Source organism: Mangifera indica, chromosome 7, assembly GCF_011075055.1.
Source record: "Mangifera indica cultivar Alphonso chromosome 7, CATAS_Mindica_2.1, whole genome shotgun sequence".
NCBI classification, from domain to species: Eukaryota; Viridiplantae; Streptophyta; class Magnoliopsida; order Sapindales; family Anacardiaceae; genus Mangifera; species Mangifera indica.
The window spans coordinates 2,312,820-2,334,733 of NC_058143.1; the positions used below are offsets into that span (position 1 = coordinate 2,312,820).

At 30.2% G+C, this 21,914-nt stretch overlaps 3 protein-coding genes across 13 annotated transcripts; 2 read left to right on the top strand and 1 right to left on the bottom strand.

Annotated features, from left to right (window-relative positions):
- Positions 1-3,118: 3,118 nt before the first annotated feature.
- LOC123220870 (putative lipid-transfer protein DIR1) lies at positions 3,119-3,442 on the top strand. Its single transcript, XM_044643458.1, has one exon. The coding sequence runs from the start codon at positions 3,119-3,121 to the stop codon at positions 3,440-3,442; it is 324 nt and encodes a 107-aa protein (XP_044499393.1).
- A 5,827-nt stretch (positions 3,443-9,269) lies between these two features.
- LOC123220412 (zinc finger BED domain-containing protein RICESLEEPER 1-like) lies at positions 9,270-12,808 on the bottom strand. 3 transcript variants are annotated; one of them, XM_044642632.1, is made up of 5 exons: positions 12,708-12,808; positions 12,497-12,609; positions 12,285-12,410; positions 11,386-11,463; positions 9,270-11,140 (listed from the first exon to the last, which is right to left on the bottom strand). In XM_044642632.1, exons 2-5 carry the CDS (start codon positions 12,539-12,541, stop codon positions 9,410-9,412), a joined length of 1,980 nt encoding a protein of 659 aa, XP_044498567.1. In that variant the 5' UTR covers positions 12,542-12,609; positions 12,708-12,808; the 3' UTR covers positions 9,270-9,409. The 3 variants fall into 3 exon arrangements, with proteins under 3 accessions (XP_044498567.1, XP_044498568.1, XP_044498569.1); XM_044642633.1 differs by lacking the exons at positions 12,285-12,410; positions 12,497-12,609; positions 12,708-12,808 and adding an exon at positions 11,663-12,223 and having other exon boundaries at positions 11,386-11,611; XM_044642634.1 differs by lacking the exons at positions 12,285-12,410; positions 12,497-12,609; positions 12,708-12,808 and having other exon boundaries at positions 9,270-11,167; positions 11,386-11,436.
- Positions 12,809-17,999: 5,191 nt separating this feature from the next.
- LOC123221864 (protein TRIGALACTOSYLDIACYLGLYCEROL 1, chloroplastic) lies at positions 18,000-21,550 on the top strand. Of its 9 annotated transcripts, none has more exons than XM_044644812.1 (4): positions 18,000-18,174; positions 18,762-18,841; positions 20,079-20,182; positions 20,279-21,550. In XM_044644812.1, the coding sequence occupies exons 3-4, from the start codon at positions 20,136-20,138 to the stop codon at positions 21,279-21,281; spliced, it is 1,050 nt and encodes a 349-aa protein (XP_044500747.1). In that variant the 5' UTR covers positions 18,000-18,174; positions 18,762-18,841; positions 20,079-20,135; the 3' UTR covers positions 21,282-21,550. The 9 variants fall into 9 exon arrangements, with proteins under 9 accessions (XP_044500747.1, XP_044500751.1, XP_044500748.1 ...); XM_044644816.1 differs by having other exon boundaries at positions 20,300-21,550; XM_044644813.1 differs by having other exon boundaries at positions 20,082-20,182.
- The last annotated feature ends 364 nt before the right edge of the window (positions 21,551-21,914 follow it).

Below are 21,914 nucleotides of genomic sequence, written 5' to 3' on the forward strand. Positions count from 1 at the left end.
AGCAAATATTTTTAATGAATATACAATTAATAACTTTATTTTTTTATAATTACATTTAATAATGTCATAAATAATAATAAAATAGTTGAATTAATGATGAATCATTTAAGCTTACCATTTATTGGAAGATTATTTTATATTAAGTGCAAATGTCATATCATGAATTTAATAGCTTAAGATGATTTAAGTTTATCAAAAGATCAATAGATGTCGTGTTTATGGTCTATTTTATATAAAGGTAAGCAACAAGTATGTGAAAATTCAAATTATAGTGAGTTTTATAATTATTTTAATATTGATTATTATCTAAAAATTATAAATCAAGAGGGTGACTTACTCGATATTCTAACATAGTGAAAAACACATCAAGTCACTTATCTTGTGCTTTTTCCCATGGCAAGCAATATACTAACATCTCATATATCTACTATAGTATCAGACTTAGCTTTTAGTGTAAGTAAATGCATGTTAGATAACAGACGGTCCAACTTACACCTTAATATGGTTGAGGCAATAATATGCAAAAAAGATTAAGTAACTATTAATTCAAGTTGCAAAATAGAGTAGCAGAGGATATATTTAAAGATTGCGAGAATTTGGATGTTGAAGATGACTAAAAATTATATAAATAAGAATTAGAGCTTATATATTATATAAATGAATTGATTTTTATTATGTTTGATTTTTTTTCTCTTCATATAATCACAGTATTCCTCTACCATAAGTAAGAGACCATAAACAAAATTGTCAAAATATTGTCTTCGGTTTTATAAATTTGAAAGTGAATGCAAATTAGTAATATTTTATTATTTGATTAAACAAAATTTTATTTTATTATTAAATTAACATGCCAACCAGTCAAAAGCTAGCTAAATTTTATTTTATTATTGTTAAGGGCCTAACACGATATGGCCCGCTACAGTGTTGGTCATGTCACAAACCTTCATTAGTTGGCAGGTCGACTCAAAGCATAAGGCGTGTACTATAGCAGGCCTCGACATGGTCCGAACCAGCTTGTCAACACTTTTACATCGTCGTCTTGTTGCCCTCTTTATCCTCCTGTTAATTCTTTTTCCTTCACGACTCACTTTTCAGCACATAACACTATAATTATAGTGTAAAAATCAGGAAAGGTATCTCTATGCAGTATAGAGGATTCAAATTGATCATTTAATGTTATTATAAATTGATAAACTCGAAATTTGTAAACAATAATAATTGGTCTTATAAAAGAGTCATCTTTAAGAGAAATTCATTAATAGAGTAACCAAGTTTTTTATACATATGACTAAAATTGTCATAAAGTTGAAATTGTGGTAGTAAATTAGCACTTAAAAGGTTCAAATTCCTCTAACATTGTGATATAATTAGATATTTTCATGTTTTGTTTTTTGATTAGTTGGAGCATTTTTTTTATGTAATTCAAATCATGATTTCACAAATGTAACAAAGGTTCAAACTCAGGTATTCTCTTTGAAAATTCTATTTTTTCACTAATTTTGTTAACCATTGAAGTTTCGATTGGGGTATATTATTAATAACATAACATCATAATTTTTTTCCCTTGAAAGAAATCAAACATCTGATATACCCAAATGACATATTCGTGTGGTTAAAAATTGTAATGGGGTGTGGGATTTCAAAATTTTCCATGAAATAAATAAGACCAAATAACGTCGACTTAGTAAGCTAAGTCCAATACAATCCATATGCAGTAGGAATTTGGGCCCAACACAATCTAACACAATCCGATAATCAAACAGCAAGCCCAAGATAATCCAATGCAATCCAATAATCAAACAGGAAGCCGAAAACAATCATAATGAGCACTTCTAATTAATATCAATTTAAGTATCAATGATGATACGTTATTCTATAATTATGTATAACTTTATCATTAATTAAAAATCATTATACTTTTAATATGTCAATGGTGCATTATTGAAACATGTGTCACCATGTCACATATCTCTTCATCCAAAATCAAACTTTGTTTGTGTCAAAAAGTTATATTACCATAGTATCATTGACTACTTCATTTTTCAAAATTACAGTATCACCATAAATTAGCAAATATTTTTTAAAAAATCCTTTAAAAATCAAATTTACATTAATACTTCTTCTTTCCTTTAACCCTCATCCTTTTTTTCTTCGGAGCTCACCAAACCTTAGTCATTATTCTCACTTTCGACACCCATCTTCAATTTGAGTTGACTTTCACACCCACTCTCAATGTTGATCTTGTCATCTTTGGCTCATTTCCATGCCAATATCATTATTCTAGCTCATTCCACATTGACCAAAACCTTTAGTAGCCATCCCACACAATGATCTCCCCTTGTCCAAGTCCTAGTATATAAACACATTATTCATTTGCATGAGTGATATAACAATTAACTAGCAAATTCATTCATTGTACAAGAGATATTTAAATGATTTGACTCTATTGGATGTAACCCTTTTTTAGGTGATTTAAGATATAAATCACGTATGTGTTTGCTTTATTAATTCTACACACTCTTTAGTTTGGTCAAATCATAAGTAAAACTAACATGTCAATGAATCACAAGCCAACATTGAGAATAGATGCATTTTTCAACAGTAGGCTCGTGAACAGTTTATTTTGTTGAAATTATCAATAAAAGGAATCAAGGCTCTTAGGAGGAAAGAAAAAAGAGTGAAAGTTCCTAATAGAAATTGTTTTCAGTTATTATTAATAACAATTCCAGCTAAAACTAAATTGTCTCATTGAACTCTTAACCCCATATGAATTCCTTGCAAAATATTCTCATCTGAATAAAACACCCAATTCCAACAAAATTTTAACCTACCTAACAGAAATATTATCAACATAAACCATTAAATAAATAGAGCAAGTTGAGCACCTCGTCACATATTTTGTCTATTTATAAGACTTCACGTGCTGCCTCCCTAAGCAACAATTTTAAACCAAACCAATGTTCACCCGTGACTCCTAACAGCCCACAGAAATGCCAACAATTTTGTGCCCATTGAAATCACCAATATAACATGCAGATTCCTCAAATTCATTCTCTATATAAACCATTTCATAATATCCCTATTCGTACTCCAAGCCTGCCAATAAGAGAAAAAAACAATGGAAGCATACACAAAATTTGTCATTGTGGCAGTGGTTCTAGGTTTGGCGATTAGGTCCGAAGCCTTCGGGATGGAGAAGAAGAGTAATACCGAGGGCATCTGTGGCATGACTAGGGAAGGTCTCATGATGTGCAAGCCATTTGTCAACATCCAGAGCACCGTGCCGCCTTCGCTCGACTGTTGCTCGGCTCTATCCAAGGCTAACTTGCCATGCTTCTGCATGTTCAAGAACTCCGGGTTGTTAGGGTTTTATGGGATAGACTTTAACCAAGCCATGCAGCTACCTACTAAATGCAACCTCCCGAACACTTCCCATTGCTAAATTAAGATGCTTGCATTGGCAAACACACAAGATTTATGTTTTATTTTCTTTCTTGCTTGTGTTCTTGAGCTTTGAAGGTGTTTTCAGATTGAACCCTGAGGGTCAATGATCTTCATTTTTATTTGTGCTGGGGCATTACTTGTTCTACTAATAAACATAGCAAGAACTTTGGCTATTCAAGTGATTGTGTTCATTTCTAGCATATATTTATTTCTAAAACATTGTTTGAATCACTCTAAAACTTTACTCTTTTATATATATTTTTTTTGAAGAAATTAACCTAGGTTGGATCCAAACCAAACCAACTTGGTGTTCGACTCAATTTGAGCTAAAGCTTCAAATTTGTTCGAGTCCAACACAAATTCCTTTCTGGTGATAGTATTCATCAATCAATAACCCTCTAGCTAATTTAAACGAATTCAAACTTGAACTGACTATTATGGATTCGAGCTAAGTTTGAGTTAGTCCATGTTTGAGTATGACTTATTTTGAATCTAAATAAACACAAAACATAAGTATTTATCTAGCTTATAATGTGAATTGTGAAAGCATGAGTTACCAAAATGGACTGAAATTTATTTTAAACATAGGAAGTAGAGCGAAACATATTCATGAGGCTCATATATCTGCGATGCTTCTTGGTCATTTTTGGTGGTTAAATTTGTTCGTGTGCATTGTTCCATTGATATTGTAAACTCCTAACTCCATGAGTTGGTTTAATTATATAGCTAGAAATATTTTTCATTCATACTAGAAACTACAAGTTTACATGTTTTGCTTGTGAAGAGTTTATAACAATAGTACTTCATGCACAAATGGAATTGCTATGCAGGAATAGAAACAAATTGACGTATTATTATATAGTTGAATAATTTTAAATTAAAGATAATATAAATAATTTGATCACTTAATCACATAATAACATATCAATTTGTTTGTACTCGTTAGTATCTATGGTATTATTCGAGTTACTAAATAACCAGAAATATACACAAACCATCAAACATTAGTGTAAAAATTAAATAAATAAAATTTAATTATAATGAGTACCAATGATGATAACGTATCATTTTTGGTAGCCAAATTGCTAAGTACACATATTACTACCCATATATATATATATATATATATATATATATATATATATATATAATTCAAGGCAGTGTTGATATTTAATGAAAGCTTTGTTTTGAATGAAAAATTATATTATATGAGCACACTTTTTCCATATATATTCATATTTCATATTAATTAATGTGTTCAAATATAATTAAATAATATGAAATTAAAATTAAAGGAAAACTAAACACATTAAAATAAATGATGCATCAACTATATATAGTTTCATATCCATTATTATGAACTTTGGTAATATATTTTTTATATATAATGTGATACGAACTTCGGTAACCACATCTCAAAAAATAGTTTGTGAGGGTAAAGAGTCTAAAACCCTTATAAATCCCACACTAAATCTCTTAGCTCTAATGTAAGACAGTTTTATACCTTGCACTAGTCATACCATTGCACCACACTCCTCAACCCAATAAGCAATAATCAATAGTCCCATTGAATTGCATGTTACCAATGTGGGACAATGTAAGATAGCTTTACTTATATCTTATAATTGTCATAGCTTGTAGTAGTCATTAACATTCCACCATACTCTATAATCTTCCGTGCACATGCAAGATAGCTTTACGCCAGCTCATACTATTGATTGATTGTAACCCGAAAACATCTCAACGTCAATAACACCACTCGTGCTACTCAATTGCAACATTGCGACTAAACAAGCACTGTATCACTCTCATTGATTAATTGTAACCCGAAAACATAAAAGAGGACTTTAATATCAATTAATGCAAAACCTTGGGTAAATCACCCCCCAAAAGATAACTTAAAAGAGTAAAGAGCTTAAAATTCAAACAAATCCCACACTACTCAAGTCTTGTGTGTGTGTGTGTGTGAGTGTGAGCCTCTCTTGAGCTTGAGTTTACAACCCCCAAACTCATCAAGCTCAATCTCCATATAAACCTAACCAAATGTATGTGAGCCTCTCAATCTCTAGTTTCAAATATTAGGGATGCAAGTGAATGGAGTCTACTCGTGAGCTACTAATGACTCAACTTAAATTAATTATTATCTAATTAAGCTCAAATTTGAACGACTTAGTATTTAATTTCTAAAAATTAAAAATCTTACATTTACACCGTTAAGAGTTTATTCCCTGATGAATATATAAGTTATAATATTTTACAGGTTTTATAAACAAAATTCAAGTCATGTATTCCTATTTCAAACTTACGTTTACAAACCTCAAATTCTTCAAGCTCGAGCTTTGTATAAATCTAATTAAGCTGAGTTCAAGCCTTTGTTGGGCTGGATCGCAGGCAATAAGAGTGTCCAACCCATTTACCTTTATTTATAAAATTAAAGTAAAACATATCTATAAAAAAGATGCTCTGAAACCGTCGTTTACCTTTGCAGAGTCCGCTCTGCACACCACCGCCCCTACTTCCGCCATCTATCGCACACCAGTTCCTCTTCAAGTCTTTCATTCGTAACACTCTATACCTCTCAAAGATCTCTCAATCTCGGGTTCTAAGGCTTCTCGGGTACTATTTTGCTTCTTATTTGCCGAATCACATTGACTTTAATGACCTGTTTATATATAAAATAGGTTTAAATTTGTCATTTAGGATTGAGCTAAATTTTATAAGCTTGTAAGTTATCTCTACGGCTGTCAGAACCTTTAGCTTAGTAAGTGTTTGACTAAAGTTCTCTCTCAACTTTGTTAGTGTAATTTGGGAGTTTTTTGGGTTAGATTTTAGTTCAGATTCAAGGTTGATGAATTTTTGTTGAGATGTCTAAAGAAAGAGAGATGGGTTTATTTCTGTGAAGAGAAATTAACGTAAAGATTGTTTTCCTTACTTGGTGCCTTTTGACTAGAATGTGTAACAAGTGCAGTGAGATGGGTTAGACAGTGAGTGCCTGTGGCTGTCCAAACCTAAAGCTCACCATGTCAAAGTTCTCACACAACTTTGTTACTGCAATTCAGGAGTTTTTTGGTTAGAATTTAGTCCAGATTTTAAGGTTGATGAATTTTTGTTACATATATGGAAGGGGAGATGGGGTTTTTTCCGTGAAGAGACATATGGATAGAGAGTATTTTCCTTAGGTGTTGCCTTTTGACTAGAATATGTAACAAGTACAGTGAGATGGGTCTGATATAGGCTATAACAAAGTGTTTTATGAATGCAGGATAGAGATTACAGGTGTTTCTTTTCCCTTTTTTATTTTCTTGATTGAGATATTATCATTTTTTTAAATAGTTTTAATAGATGAATCGATCCACCATTTGATGTATGTGGGTGGAGTTTGGCTTTTCTGCTAAAATTGTTGTTTCTTGATGCATTTTTTTTTAATTTTGTTTTGAATTAGACAGTATCGAGTAGTAATTCAGGCAGCCTCTTTGTAATTTTGAATAGCAAATGTGGTCCTAAACTGCTTGGAAACCAATTTGCTTTTGCTCATTAGATTTGCTGAGAGTCATCCATCTTCACTTAAGCACATGCTTTTTCATATCATATAATTATTGTGAAATCCACACCATATGGTAGACTTGGAAGTTGGAAATTTGAGGGCAAGAATGTAGTTGATATTTTTTTATTAGCAAGCCTTATACAGCCAGTAAAAGCTTTTGTTAGTTAGATTCGAACACAAATTTCTTTGCATATCATATATTTTCCAGCCACAATCACTGCTTAAATCCCAGTAAATTCGTCATGCAAGGTAACACGGTAATTATGGATGTAATAAACAAGGAAATTTTTTCAAAAAATGGTAAAGAGACCATTGTTTCAATAAGGAGGGCCACATAGGTCAATGCCTTCTTGACTTATGAACAATTTTACTTTCTGTTAGTTGGCTGTCAATTTCAATATGTTATATCGGATTATCATCAATGTATACTTGAATTGCGGCTATATTTATTCTTCGTTCTTCTCTCTTGATTTTATATTTGCTTGCAGCTGATTATAACAATTAACCAAGCATCAAAATGACTTGGTGGGTGAGGATGTCACCTTAATTAAGTCATTGCCTCTTTGTGATTTGTGAACTCTCCCCTCATCAACGTACAACATGTTCTATGTTGATGCAAAATTATCACACAATTGCAGTATGGACCTAATACGTTATCATGTGATTGGATATTATTTTATTTCTTACTCAAAATCACTATGACAAATAATCTGAATACCTGATTAGATATTCAAAATTGGGCGTAAATAGTTTTATTGTATAACAAATTAAGAATGAATACAAATTGAATAATTGAAAAGTTTAAAGGTTAACACCAAACAGCTAGCCATAAAATAAGCAGACTTTCCTTTCTAAGTCACCTAAAAGTCTTCAATTATCTTGATATTATATGGTGGCATTAGCCAGCCAACAATCTTTAACAGAATGGGTTAAAGCTGCGTTTCAACTTCTATATCTTATTACATTAGGGTTTACATTTAAGCTCACCGTTGATAATGGGAGGAAGAAGTAACTAAATTTTGAAAGCCAGTGTGGAAGGGACAAAAGGATGAGCGAAAATCGAATTTGTTTTCTGAAAGCTGATATTGTCTAATGGAAAATGGGTTTCCGCATCATCTTTCCTTTAGAATGAGCTTTACAAATTTTAAATAATTGAGAAATTGAATATTCTATAATCAACGTATGCATTATGCAATAGTATTTTTAAAGAGAATATTCAATAATCCAAATGCTTTCTCATATTTAATTAAATAATTAGTTGAAAATTCAGAAAAGTCTAAGAATGATGTTGCATGATAATCTGAATTTTCAATTGCATAATGCTCTTATGTTCTTCATAATTGATTTATCAATTACCCAACATTGAGACAAAATTGTCAAACAAAATATGTTTCTTTTCTTTTATGATACTTTTGGTTTGAGTAATGTTTTATTGACAAAAATAAAATATTATCTTGAAAATAGATTATCTAAAAAAATTATTGGGTATAAATTATTATTGTTGATAGGTATAAATAATTATTGTATTTTGTTAGAGATAATAAAAAAATATTATGATAATATTTTATTCAAATGTCCTTAAATATAATTTCTCAAAAATAGTTTTTAGAAATTTTGTTGTATTAATTGAAAATAAGGGTAATTTTGTCCTAAAACAATCGAAAAGTAAGGTGAAGATTATAACAAAATCAAAATTACATCGGTAATATTTTAATATTTAAGATATAAAATTTTAATATCAAAAACAAGATTATAATTCAATCTTTTTTATTTTAACCAAATATTAATTGTAATGCTGCTTTTTTTCACTTAAGCTTTACGCATTCAGTGGCACATATGAGAGTTTTATTTATGGGACCTTATATTAGAGGTCATGATTAGGTTGTTTTAATATATATTATGTGTAATATATGGTAGTATTTTATTAGGGGACAAAAGATAACTAAAGAAGACACGATTTCTCAAGAAATTAAATCAAGAGAAAATATTATAAATGTGCAAGAGAAAATATTTTTTGCCCTTTCTGTTATGACTGTAGCTTATGGATCGGCCATCACCATAATTGAAGCCCAATTATGCAAACAGCTTCACATTGTTACCCAGTCCTTTACCTTTCAAGCAGGTTTCTCTCTAGTTTTATTTATCTAGTTAGTTTCAGACACTGATTAAAAAGAATATAAATGAGAATGCAGAAGTTGTGTTAAACGCAATGGGTGTATGAAGATTAATGTCCCAAATACATGCCAATTGAGATAAAATTGTATATGAACACCAACTAAGATGTAAAAATGACATGGCAATTGAGATAAAACTTGAGAAGTACAATATTTTTTTCATTTTTCTACTTAAAAAAAGGCTATTCCTATTCGTACTAAAAGCAAAAAAAAAAAAAAATTATAACATATATATTCAACAACTTATTCAATTATTTTCAGAGGTGTTCAACCATATTTTTGTACACGCTAATTTGTATTTCAAGTCATCATCTAGACTACCCAACAAAATATCATCAATTTCTCCCCGCAAGGAATCATCTAAATCTAAATCAGGAGTTTTGATAGATATCGATAAGAAATAGCACGCTATCCTAGCTAATGTTGGATAAATTAGAGATTTGTCATGCCACCATTGTAGGACATCAAGCCCTTCATCTTCAGGATGCTTCTCTTTCAAATAAGAGTCGAGCTCTGATTCTAATGTAGTATTATAGTCATGGCTTGAACAAGATGATGATATTCCCTTTACACAATTACTGAAAAAATTTTTAACATCATCAATCATTTTATCAAAGCATGCCTCAGCATCATTACCATAAATCATTTTGTAATAACTTTCTAGCGTCTCTCTTTTACACCTTGGATCCAAAATGATAACTTCTTTAACCAGCCCACAGTACTCCCAGCATTCAACATGTTCTAGGCAACATGATGCAATGGTGTGAAGATAAGAATTATCACTTTTTCTCAATTGATCGAATCTTAAAAAGAAGTAACAAAATATTGAGAAATACACATTTACGGTTTTAGAAGCATCTAGCAAGCTATCAATTTCTTTTTTCAAATCCTTCATCACTTGCCAACAACCATACATTAAAGTTGCATCATCCCACTCCTCTTTTGTAAAATTCATAGACTTGAAATCAGGATATCTATGCTCCAATTCACAAAACACTTCTTTACATCCCACTACCCACTCAAACAGACTTTCATCTTGACAACTGGTCTGAGGAACACTTTGTGAAGTTACTATTTTGCCCTTGGATGTAGCTTCTGTGACTGCATTGTTAAAACTCAAGTCATTTGATGATTTGCTGACGTAACTTTGAAGATCAGATGCTTTTGTTAAAATTTTATTTGGAGAAATTTCTTTCAATTTATGAAAACTCAAATTCGCTTGAATCTCAGAAAATGCAAACTCATGCAAATAAGATGCCACAATGAAAGGAACTGAACCTTGTTCTTTCAACCAATTTTTCAGATTCTCATTCTGTTCCACATATATTAATGGATGATGGCAAGAGATAATCACAGAGCATATTTTTCTATGTATATTCCAATCCATAAGCACAGACTTCACAAGTTCATAGACATCGCCTCTATTATTGAAATTAATAATCATGTTTCTCAATTCCCAACTATCATCAACAAACCAGATTCTCAAATACCAAAACGCATCCCACCACTCAATTGTTACACTAAAATGAGAAGGGAGTTTATCTAAATATCCATGAAAGTTACACTTCTTTTGTTCGTAAATAACAAGAATATCATCCTTGATATCATTTAGCCCATACTTAATGATCCTTGACACCAACTCAGAGCCATTCAAATTTGGACCAATCACACTTTTCATTTTTCCTTTATCTGCAACTCCACCTAGAGTTCTCAAACCTTGACAACTTTTTAAATGATTGTTGAGATGTGTCGTTCCACTTTTACTTGATCCTACAAACACTTTCTCACAATGTTTACATTTAGCCCATTCCTTCTTCTCTTTGTCTTCATATTTTATGAAGTCCTCCCAAACCTTTGACTTCAACTTTCTTCTTTTAATACTAGATGAGCTCTCCATACTTGTATTCATCGCCATCTCACTTTCTTTATTTAGAGTGGGTTCAAAATAGGCATTTTGTTCTCTTATTTGAGTGATTTCCTGTTAATATACAAACAACTCTATCACCTAATAAACCATAGATGCCAAATGAAAATTGAGCTTAAGGAGAGAAACTGAAACTCTAAAACATATTTAAGGCACCCAAGTCAATTTGTATAGTTTGCTAGCAAGTACATAGACATTGGCTAAAAATCCTAAAGATTACTGAATATATATTTTTTTCTATTAATTGAGGCATTTCTAACTTTAATCGTATAAATAATATAAAAAGAGAGAAAAGGAACCTGTCCATGGTGCAAATTTATTCCATTGAGGTTGGAAGATACAAATGGCTCTCCACGTTGCACTAAAGATTCAACATCCTTCCCATTTTCAAGAGAAATAATAAAATAAAAAACTTTGTCATTTTGGGATGGGACAAATATAAATGGCATAAAATATAATTTAAAGAAAAAAGCTATTTAATGTTATTAAATTAAATAGAACATTTTAAACTATTCTTGCAATGAATTTTTTTTTATTAAATTAAATAGAACATTTTAAACTATTCTTGCAATGAATTTTTTTTTCCTAGTAGAATATTCTAAATTGTTTTCTATTTGAATGATAGTCGAATTTTGTCTAATTTTTTTTCCCTGGAATACTCTAAAAGCAAAAAAAAACAATTCATTCCCTTCTATTAAAATTTCTCCTTTGTAAATTTTTCAATACCATAAATAAAATTATACAAAAGCAAGTATTGCCTGAATCGAAAAGTTGTAGGACCCAATTTTCCTTTTTTAAAGATTCATATAAGCTGGTTCAATAAATTGATCTTTATTAATTGAAAAAGGAATCATATGCTTCGTTCAGAAGACAATTTTCCTTTACATGAAAAAGAGATTCTAATTATAACAAAGTGAAAAATATATGTAACATAAATGTCAGTAAAGCACCTTTCAACTTTTGTTCTATAAAAGATAAAATTATTTCAATGAAATGAGAGAGTTTCGGTGACGATTTTTCTACCATAACTTCTTAATATTTCAAAAATTTTATTTCATATTATATTATATGTAATTTCAATTTATGTAGATAAATACAGACACTTATTTATTTCTCTAATATTCAGATCTATGTGTGTGTCTCTATATATATAAAATTATTCAAAAACTTTTAACTTAGGAATATAATTTAAGGTTACCTGTAGATCTCCCCGAAGAGATTGAAGATAGTCTATGATTTTATTTTTCATTTCCGGGATATTTTTGCACTGCTGTACAAAATCTTTCAATAGCTTGATTTCTTCACTGATTTTCGACTTTCGTAGCTCCATATATTATACACAGACATCAGAAAGAGAAAACAGGAGATCATTGAAATTGATTTAACATGAATGATAAAACTACTACTTACTAGAAAATAATCTCCAGGAGCAACTTGAAAGCTTAATAGATCCATCTCTTTCCTTACAAATGAGCCTAAGTTATTTGATACGTAAGCTTTTGAATGAGAGAAATTGATGAAGCCTGCACTGAATAAATAGAAATTAGGTCAGTAAATGGCGATTTCTTTGCTCTTCCATTCTTTGTCTCTAACATCTGTTAGTCAAAAAGTAAAAACTGACTGGTTGGTAGAAATTAAGCTTTTGGACGATGGAAAACTGATCAAATTAGGGTCATCAATGGCGGCTCCTTTGCTCTTTCATAGGCCTCTGACAGTCAAAAAAAAAAGGGGTGGTGTTCAGCTGTTATGCATTTAAGATGAGTGGACCTTAAGCTGTTACGCATTCATATTTGTTAGCCGACATTATTTACTTTTATTGGCCAAAGGATTTATTTCCACTGATTGATTATTTCTTTTCTAAATTTTTTTTTAAAATCTTTTAAAAATCTAAATATTAATTTATAAATTATAAAATTTCATTAAACTTATTACTTTTAATTTTTTTAAACATCGAAAAGTAATAATTTTTTTCTTACGAAGCTCTGTTTTCCTGTCAGGGTTTATAATTTCTCCCCCCAAAACCCCATGAATTTAGGGTCATCAGTGGTGGTTTATTTCCTCTATCGCCGACATCTTGCAGTCAGGAAGAAAAAAGCACTGGTGGTTGGAAAAAAGAAGTGGTGATGGTTGCATTTGGTGATAACATCTTCTAGAGGGAGTAATTAATGAGCGTCAAGCTGTCAGCTCTCAAGAATTTAAGATGAGTGGACTTTTGTTTACTTTTGCGGGCTGTTTGGTTGGATGGGTTATCGTGGTAATTTATATTTTATTTTTTATTTAATTTATTAATAATAAAATATTATAATAATATTTTATTATTAATATTGATATGATGAATAATATAGATGATAATTTAATTATCATATTTATTTTAGGTATTTAAAGTTTATTAAAGTAATATTAATTTTATTATAATTATATTATTATTTATTAGTTTTTTAAGATAAAAAAATATATTTTTAATTAATATGATAAATAATATAAAAAATAGTTAAAAATAATTATATTTAAACGTATTTAAGTGAAATAATTTACTAGTAATTTTTTATTATTTTTAACTAAATATAATAATTATTTATATATATTAAATTTTATCAAACATAGTAATCATTTATACCTAATAATTTTCTAAGTAATCTATTTTTAAGATAATTTTTCTATTTTAGTAATAAAATATTACTCAAATTGAACACCTCCTTGTTGTTATACATTCGTACTGTGCCAACCTCCGTCACCAACATTATTATTATTTTTTTATTTCTTGTAAAAACAAAAGTCTTTGCTTGTAACATGAGTTAATCTCTTTTAGAAATAATTTACATCCCAAATTAAGAAAACATGATCCATTAGTTAATACTTCCTTCTACTTACAAAGTTGAATGAGAAAGGATTGTTCTCGTTAGTTTCTTACCATACCAAAAGATGAGATAATCTCGTAATAAGAAACAGTAACATGTATCGATGCGATCACTTGTTTAGTAAGCATTAAAACATGTACATAATTAGAGGTGTTCATAACCTGTTTGGCCTTAGGTTTGTATAGTAATAAACTTTTAGATCAAATTGATTTAAAAAAATTTTAAGATCAAAAGTTTGATTCTATATATAAGGGTGGGTAAGTCTTAATCAAATCCGCCCATTTAAAGAAATTTTAAAAAATTTAAACATAAATGATTTTTTAATTATTAAAATCGATGACAATATCTCAAATATTTTATTTATAATTTTTTACTTGTAATAAAGGAATATCGTGATTATATGATGAAAAATATTATAACATAATTCAAATAAATTAATTTATATATTGTATAATTATAAATATAAATAATATATATATATATATATATATCATACCATTTATCTACTCATCTTCAACGTCTAAATCTGTAAATTCTTCAAAGATATCTTCTACCACCCAATTTTGTAATTTAAAATTAATTTTGACCCAATCCTTCAAACATATAATCGTCTCGCCATATTTGAGTGTAAATTGAATCGTCTATCATCCAACACGCATCCACCTACACTAAAAATGAATTTTAATGCCACAGTCAACATCAGAGGCATTAGTAGATCTCCGAGTATAGCGACAAGCACAGGAAAAGTTTTTGTCTTATCTTTCCACCATACCAAAACATCTAGTTTTTCAACATTATATCTTTGAGGATAATGATCAGTATTGATATAATTATAAAATTAACTATAACTTGTATTTTGACTGGTAAGCAGTTTACCTTTTAGCAATAGTGACCATATACGCGACTTTTTTTTTGCGTAAACTATCGGAATTTACCTCTAGTGTAGAATTTTGTTCAGTCGTTCTATATTTTTGTTTATAAATACTACACATTTCAAATAAAAAATCTTGAACATATTTAACAGAATTAACATTACTATTAATTGACAAATTTTCATTAATAACATCAAATAAATTTTGTAGTTCATTAGTTTTTGCCCTAGGATCTAAAACAGTAACTACGGAATAAAGTAAAGAAATTTCACTCCAATATTTTTCAAATTTTTGTTTCATTTGCCTAAATATATTTTGAAAAATATGATAAGAGTCATGAGACTCATGTTCTTTAGAAAAATTACTTCTTTCTACTATACTATATATTATTAAACAAGTAATTGGATAATACACATCTAAACAATAGTTTGTAATTGTCTTCAATAGCTTTAATATGTTCATTAGAGTCATAGTTATCTCTCAATCTTGATCTATCAAAAAAAAAAAAAAGATTCACCGAATCCTTTAGTTGAATATTGAAATATCATGTTATAAAAACTTCATACATTTTGCATTGCTTTCAATAAGGGGAATGTTGAATTTCATCTAGTTTTAATATTTACTTTTAATTTTTTTTCTTCTTAATCTGATTGATTTATATAATTGATGTTATGCTTATACTCATGATGAGGATGATAAAATATATGTAATGACATGCCAAATTATTTGTATATGTTTTTTTAGTCGTACTCAAGCCTTTTTAAGCTATTAAATTAATAACATGACGTGCATACCTAATATAATATTATTTAAAAGATAAATGATTATACATATATTTAATAACTTTATTATTATTATTGGCATTATCAAAAGTAAGAGGAAAAATAAAATTATTAATTTTATATTCCTCAAAATATTTGCTAATACACGATAAATTATAAGAACATCATATGAATGTTCTAAATTTCTAAATGCAATAATTTTTTTACATAACTGTCAATCAAAATTGACAGTTGCACATATGTACCCTTTATCTTGATTTATAGTTATCCATAAATAAAAAATTATTGAAATATCAAAATTACTTAATTCTCCAATAACTTTTAATTTCATTAATGCATAATTTATCAAGATGTCTGATCTAAGAGTTGGTTTAGGAATTCTTCTAAATACTGGTTGAACATTATTTTGCATCATCCATTCTAAAATTTTATATTGTTGATCAGAAGTAACTACATACCTGTCATGTAATCTCATATCTTCATTTGATCGTACATAAAAGTTGGTCTTTCGTTCTTGTGTCCGAAACTGCTTGGACCTCTTGCTGACCTAGCGTCAAGATTAACGAATCGTGATCCGATGAATGCAATTTATTTTTACCATATGAGCTCATGTGGAATTTTTTTATAATAATTAGTAATGTGTCGATGAATATGTCCTTGTGCCACTCATTCTTGCATATATTAAACAATAACTATAATGTTTACATACCACTTAACGAATTAATTTTCTTTCGATCGTTTCCTTTATTTTATCAAAGTACTCTTATACCATCGACGTTTGTTTTCTTTTTCACTATGTCGAATGTGAAGTTGTGTTTGTACCATTTTTCACCTGTTGGTATTCCATCTATTTCACCTTATGCATCATTAATAACATCATTAACATGAACATAATAATATTCAAATAGATTGAATTCATTTGACATTGAATCTATTTGTAATATTTTGTGATAATAAAATTGAAATAAAAACAAAATTATAAACATAAGAAATTATTATTTGCGAATTCAAACAATTTTTAAAAGAAAGTTAAAAAGAGAAAGTGAGATTAAAAATATTATGAAAGAATTGAGATTGAGAGATTTATAAATAAAATTAGAAAATAGAGAAGATTTAAGTTGTTTATATAGAAAAAAATCAAAAAATTAAAACAACGGCTACTGGCTGAAGCCGTTGAATGGCTCCTGCTTGTATGGCAAAAGCCATTTTGGCTTCTGCTACTTCTGCTTGTGGTAGAAGTAATTGTCAAGTTTTTTTTTTTATATATTTCAACAGTAATAAGTCGGCCCATGGGCCTAACACTAGGTCCACAACCCAGTTAGGAATGCCCATGGATCAAACCCAACACACTACAATGTTGGGTTCTTAAAATCTTACTCTTTAATAAGTATATAAGTTATAAGTTTAACAAATTTTTTGAACTAAATTTGAGTCGATTGTTCATATCTCGAGCTCGAGTTTATGACCTCAAACTCATCAAGCTTGAGTTTTGCATAAACCTAACAATGCGTGCATGAGCTACTCATAGCACAACTCAATTATTGTCAAATTAAACTCAAGTTTGTCTTTCAAGACAAAGTTGAATTCACTATTATGCAATTAAATTTGAGTATTATATTAATAAATATTTAAAAGTTTAAAATTTCGTACTTACACTCTTAAAAACTTTTTCCTCAATGGCTATGTAATTTACAGTATTTTTACAAACATCTTGAAAAGTGTTATTATCTCAAAGTTGAGTTTACAACCCTCTAAGTCTAACCAAGCCAAGTTTGAGTTGTTTAGCTAGACTAGAGGTGGCAATATGTTGTGATGGATCAGGTCAGGTTGACTTCAATGCAGCCCATTATGCCTGCAGAGCATATTAAGCCAAGAATTGCATGATAGCAGGTCTTACGTGTTAAGCTAACCCACAAAAATATTAAAGCCTATGGCACAACTTGCACCATAACAAGTTACGGGGGGCCTTTAAAAGGCCAGTCTACCAGCATTTAATAAGTTGGCCCATTAATTATATTTTTTAAATTTTTTATTATACCTTTTGAATTTCTCATACTAACAACTTAATTGTCACTATAACGTTATTATTTTACATAATTAATAAGTGTAGATTCTCAACCTAGTAATCTTTTAGTTTTACATAATATTAATAATAATTTTTTATTATTTTTAATTCTTCCTAAGATTAATAAATATTTTTGGATCTCTCATGCAAATTCTTTGGTTTCTTATAATGTCAGGTTGGGCCGGTCTACAGCACGGCCCAAACAGTCCATGGATCGTGTTCCCACAAGACGGCCGAAATTAGAGGACCCGAGCTGACTCGGCTCTAGGCCGGATTGCAGGCAAGAGTGGCCAACCCACTTACCTTAATTTATAATAATTAAAATAAAACATTTCCAAACGAAATGCTCTGAAACCGTCGTTTTTCTATACAGAGTCCGCTGTGCACACCACCACAAGCCACCGCCGCTACTTCCCCAATCTATCGCACACCAGTTCCTCCCCGAGTCTCTCATTCGTCACACTCTATACCTCTCAAAGATCTCTCAATCTCGGGTTCTAAGGCTTCTCGGGTATTATTTTGCTTCTTTCTTACCGAATCACATTGACTTTAATGCTTGTTTTTATATTAAATAGGTTTAAACTTATCATTTAGAATTGAGCGAAATTTTCTAAGCTTGTATGTTGTCTCTACGGCTGTCACAACCTTTAGCTCACTAAGTGTTTGACTAAAGTTCTCTCTCTACTTTGTTTGTGTAATTCCGGAGTTTTTTTGGATGAGATTTTAGTCCAGATTCTAAGGTTGATGAATTTTCGTTGAAATGTATAAAGAAAGAGGGATGGGTTTGTTTCTGTGAAGAGAAATTTGCATAGAGATTGTTTTCCTATCTCTTTTCACTAGAATATGTAACAAGTACAGTGAGATGGGTTAGACACTAAGTGTCTATGGCTGTCCAAACATTAAGCTCACTTAGTCAAAGTTCTCACTGAATTTTGTTACTTTAATTCAGGAGGTTTTTGGGTTAGATTTTAATCCAGATTTTAAGGTTGATGAATTTTTTTATATATATGGAAAGAGAGATGGTTTTTTTTTTTTCCTGTGAAGAGAAATTTGCATTTGCATAGAGATTCTTTTTCTAACTTGCTGCTTTTTGATTAGAATATGTAACAAGCACAGTGTGATGGGTTTGATTTAGGACCATGACGAAGTGCTTTATGAATGCCAAAAAGTGATTTCAGGTTTCTCTTTTCCTTTTTTAATTTTCTTGATGGAGATATTTTTGTATTTTAAATAGTCTTAATGGATGAATCAATCGACAGTGTGATATACATGGGGTGAAGTTTGGCTTTTCAGCTAAAATTGTTGGTTCTTGGTGCATTTTTTTAAATCTTTTGTTTTGAATTGTAGAGTATCCAGTAGTAATTCAGGCAGCCTCTTTGTATTGTTGAATGGCAAATGAGGTATTAAACGGCTTGGAAACCAATATGCTTTTGCTCAGTTGATTTACTGAGAGTCATCCATCTTCGCATAAGCACATTCTTTTTCATATCATATAATTATAGATAAAATTATGTGTACACATTTTGAGTATACAAAATGGGCATACAGATTATATGTCATCATATGATCAAATTATTTTAAATTAAAAATAAAGTAACATTTAATCACATGATGACACATTACCTGTATAGTCAAAATGTTTACATAGAGCATTACTTTATAATTATTGTGAAATTCACACAATATAATAGACTTCAAAGTTGGAAATTTGAGGAAAAAGATGTAGCGGATATTTTTTATTAGCAAGCCTTATAAAGCCAATAAAAGTTTTTGTGAGTTAGATTCGGAAAAAAAAAAAATCTTTTCAGGCTAATATTATGTGTACAGATTATATATTCTCATATGATTGAATGATTTTAAATTAAAAATAAAATAATACCCAATTATATGATGACACATCATCTGTGTACCCATTTTATATAGTGAAAATGTGTATATATAACATTATTCTATAATTATTTTGAAATTCACACAATATAATAGACTTAGAAGTTGGAAATTTGAGGAAAAAAATGTAGTTGATATTTTTTATTAGCAAGCCTTATAAAGCCAATAAAAGTTTTGGTGAGTTAGATTCGAAAAAAAAAAAAAATCTTTTCAGGCTAATATCCAACTAACCATGAGTCAAAACTAAGCCAAGTTTTCTTCTAATTAGAGAACTTGGAGTGAAATAAAAATTATAAATTTAAATGCTTGTCATGAAATTAACTACTATTGTTTTAAATCCACAACGAAGGAAGAGTTGATATCCATTTTCACCTAAATGTTTATTAGTTAAATTTTTGTTAATCTTAGTTAATCTATTGTGTTTAGTGTTCTGACTACTATCTTTTTTTCATTTAAATTATATATTGTACTGTGTTGCCTCTATTAAGTTGTTATAGATGTTAATTTTTTTTCCTTTTGTAATTACAGCAGCTTATGGTTCTGTTGTTAATTTAGCTAGGCCATCACATTAACCGAAGCCCAAATATGCAAATAGCTTCACATTGTTACTCAGCTTTTTACCTTTCAAACAGGTTTCTCTTTATTTTTATTTATTTATTTTTCTTTATTATTTTAGATGCTGATTAAAAAGAATTTAAATGGTGGTTACGTTCTAAATGGTAATGCAGAAGTTGCGTAAAACACAACAGGTGTATGAAGATTAATGTCCCAAATACAGGTTCACTGCAATTAAATGCAAGAGTTTCATCTTGTAAATTTCAAGGACCTGCTCGAGAAACTAGATTGTTTGCAGTTCCCAACACAGATGATGGTCATTTGACTAGTGCAATAGTGGAAGAAGATACAATTCTGAGCAAAGAGCAAGGTTTGGAAACAAATTCATTCTTAAGTAATTGGTCGCCTCCACAGTACCTTTGGAGGGGATTATCAGTTCTTGTGTTGGCGGGCCAAGTAATCACTAGGATATTAAAAGGGAAAGTGCACTGGAGAAACACTCTTCAACAGCTCGAGAGAGTTGGTCCACGTTCAATTGGGGTCTGTCTTTTGACTGCAGCTTTTGTTGGTATGGCATTTACTATCCAATTTGTTAGAGAATTTACTAGATTGGGTTTGAATAGATCTGTTGGTGGCGTCTTGGCTCTGGCATTTTCTAGGGAGCTTAGTCCTGTAGTGACATCAATTGTGGTTGCTGGGAGAATTGGAAGTGCATTTGCAGCAGAATTGGGGACAATGCAGGTCTCTGAGCAAACTGACACACTGAGAGTTCTTGGTTCCGACCCTGTTGATTACTTGGTCACCCCCAGAGTAATTGCTTCCTGTGTTGCACTACCATTTTTGACATTGATGTGTTTCACTCTGGGGATGGCATCAAGTGCCCTACTTTCCGATGGTGTTTATGGAATCAGCATTAACATTATCTTGGATTCAGCCCAGAGAGCTCTAAGGTCATGGGATATAGTCAGTGCAATGATCAAATCACAAGTTTTTGGTGCCATTATATCTATTGTGAGCTGTGCCTGGGGTGTCACCACTTCGGGAGGCGCAAAAGGTGTTGGGGAGTCGACAACTTCAGCTGTTGTTATCTCCCTCGTTGGTATCTTTATTGCTGACTTTGCTCTCTCTTATATCTTCTTCCAAGGAGCTGGAGATTCCTTAAAGAATTGTGTTTGATGAATTCTATCCTACCAGTCAGTTTGTGATGTTTAATTACAATCTTTCTTATTGGTTTTAAAGGTAGCAGCACTTAAAAGAGTTTGAGTAATATAGCCTTCTGCATATAAATTTGAAATTTGCCTCAATTTTAGGGGGTAGGGCAAGGCAGGTGGATGGAGTGATTCAGAATTATAGCTGTAGTATTAGTATAAACTCACTTTATGTATAAAAATACAGGGGTTCATTATGGAATTGTTCTATGCAAAAGTTTAGATTTCAGTTTTTTTTATATAAAATGAGTTTTAGAGATGGCTTCCTTTGCAGCTCTAGTTTTAATATGAACACCGGCCAGTTGACGCTCCTTGACTTATGAAAAAAAATCACAAGTTTATAGGTTTTTGTAATTTTATTAATTTATTTTACTTTGTTATATTTACTTATAATCCTAATCCAATAATTTGAGCAATTCAGATTGAAACAGTATTTAAAGTATTATTATATATGAATTGGGATTTGATTACTATGTAATAATAAATAATATAAATTGGTTTTTATTTAATAATAAAAAATAAAGAACCTGAAAAATATGAGTAAATATGTCTTGATTTATATCAATATTTAGTCACAAAATTCTCCCTCTATGTTATTGAT

Coding starts and splice junctions, on each gene's coding strand:
- LOC123220870 (XM_044643458.1), top strand. CDS start 3,119: ATGGAAGCATACACAAAATTTGTCATTGTGGCAGTGGTTCTAGGTTTG.
- LOC123220412 (XM_044642632.1), bottom strand. CDS start 12,541: ATGGATCTATTAAGCTTTCAAGTTGCTCCTGGAGATTATTTTCTA. Junction 12,411..12,496: donor CTCCTGGAGATTATTTTCTA/GTAAGTAGTAGT, acceptor TAATATATGGAG/CTACGAAAGTCGAAAATCAG. Junction 11,141..11,385: donor TAAATTTGCACCATGGACAG/GTTCCTTTTCTC, acceptor GTATATTAACAG/GAAATCACTCAAATAAGAGA.
- LOC123221864 (XM_044644812.1), top strand. CDS start 20,136: ATGCAAATAGCTTCACATTGTTACTCAGCTTTTTACCTTTCAAACAG. Junction 20,183..20,278: donor GCTTTTTACCTTTCAAACAG/GTTTCTCTTTAT, acceptor ATGGTAATGCAG/AAGTTGCGTAAAACACAACA.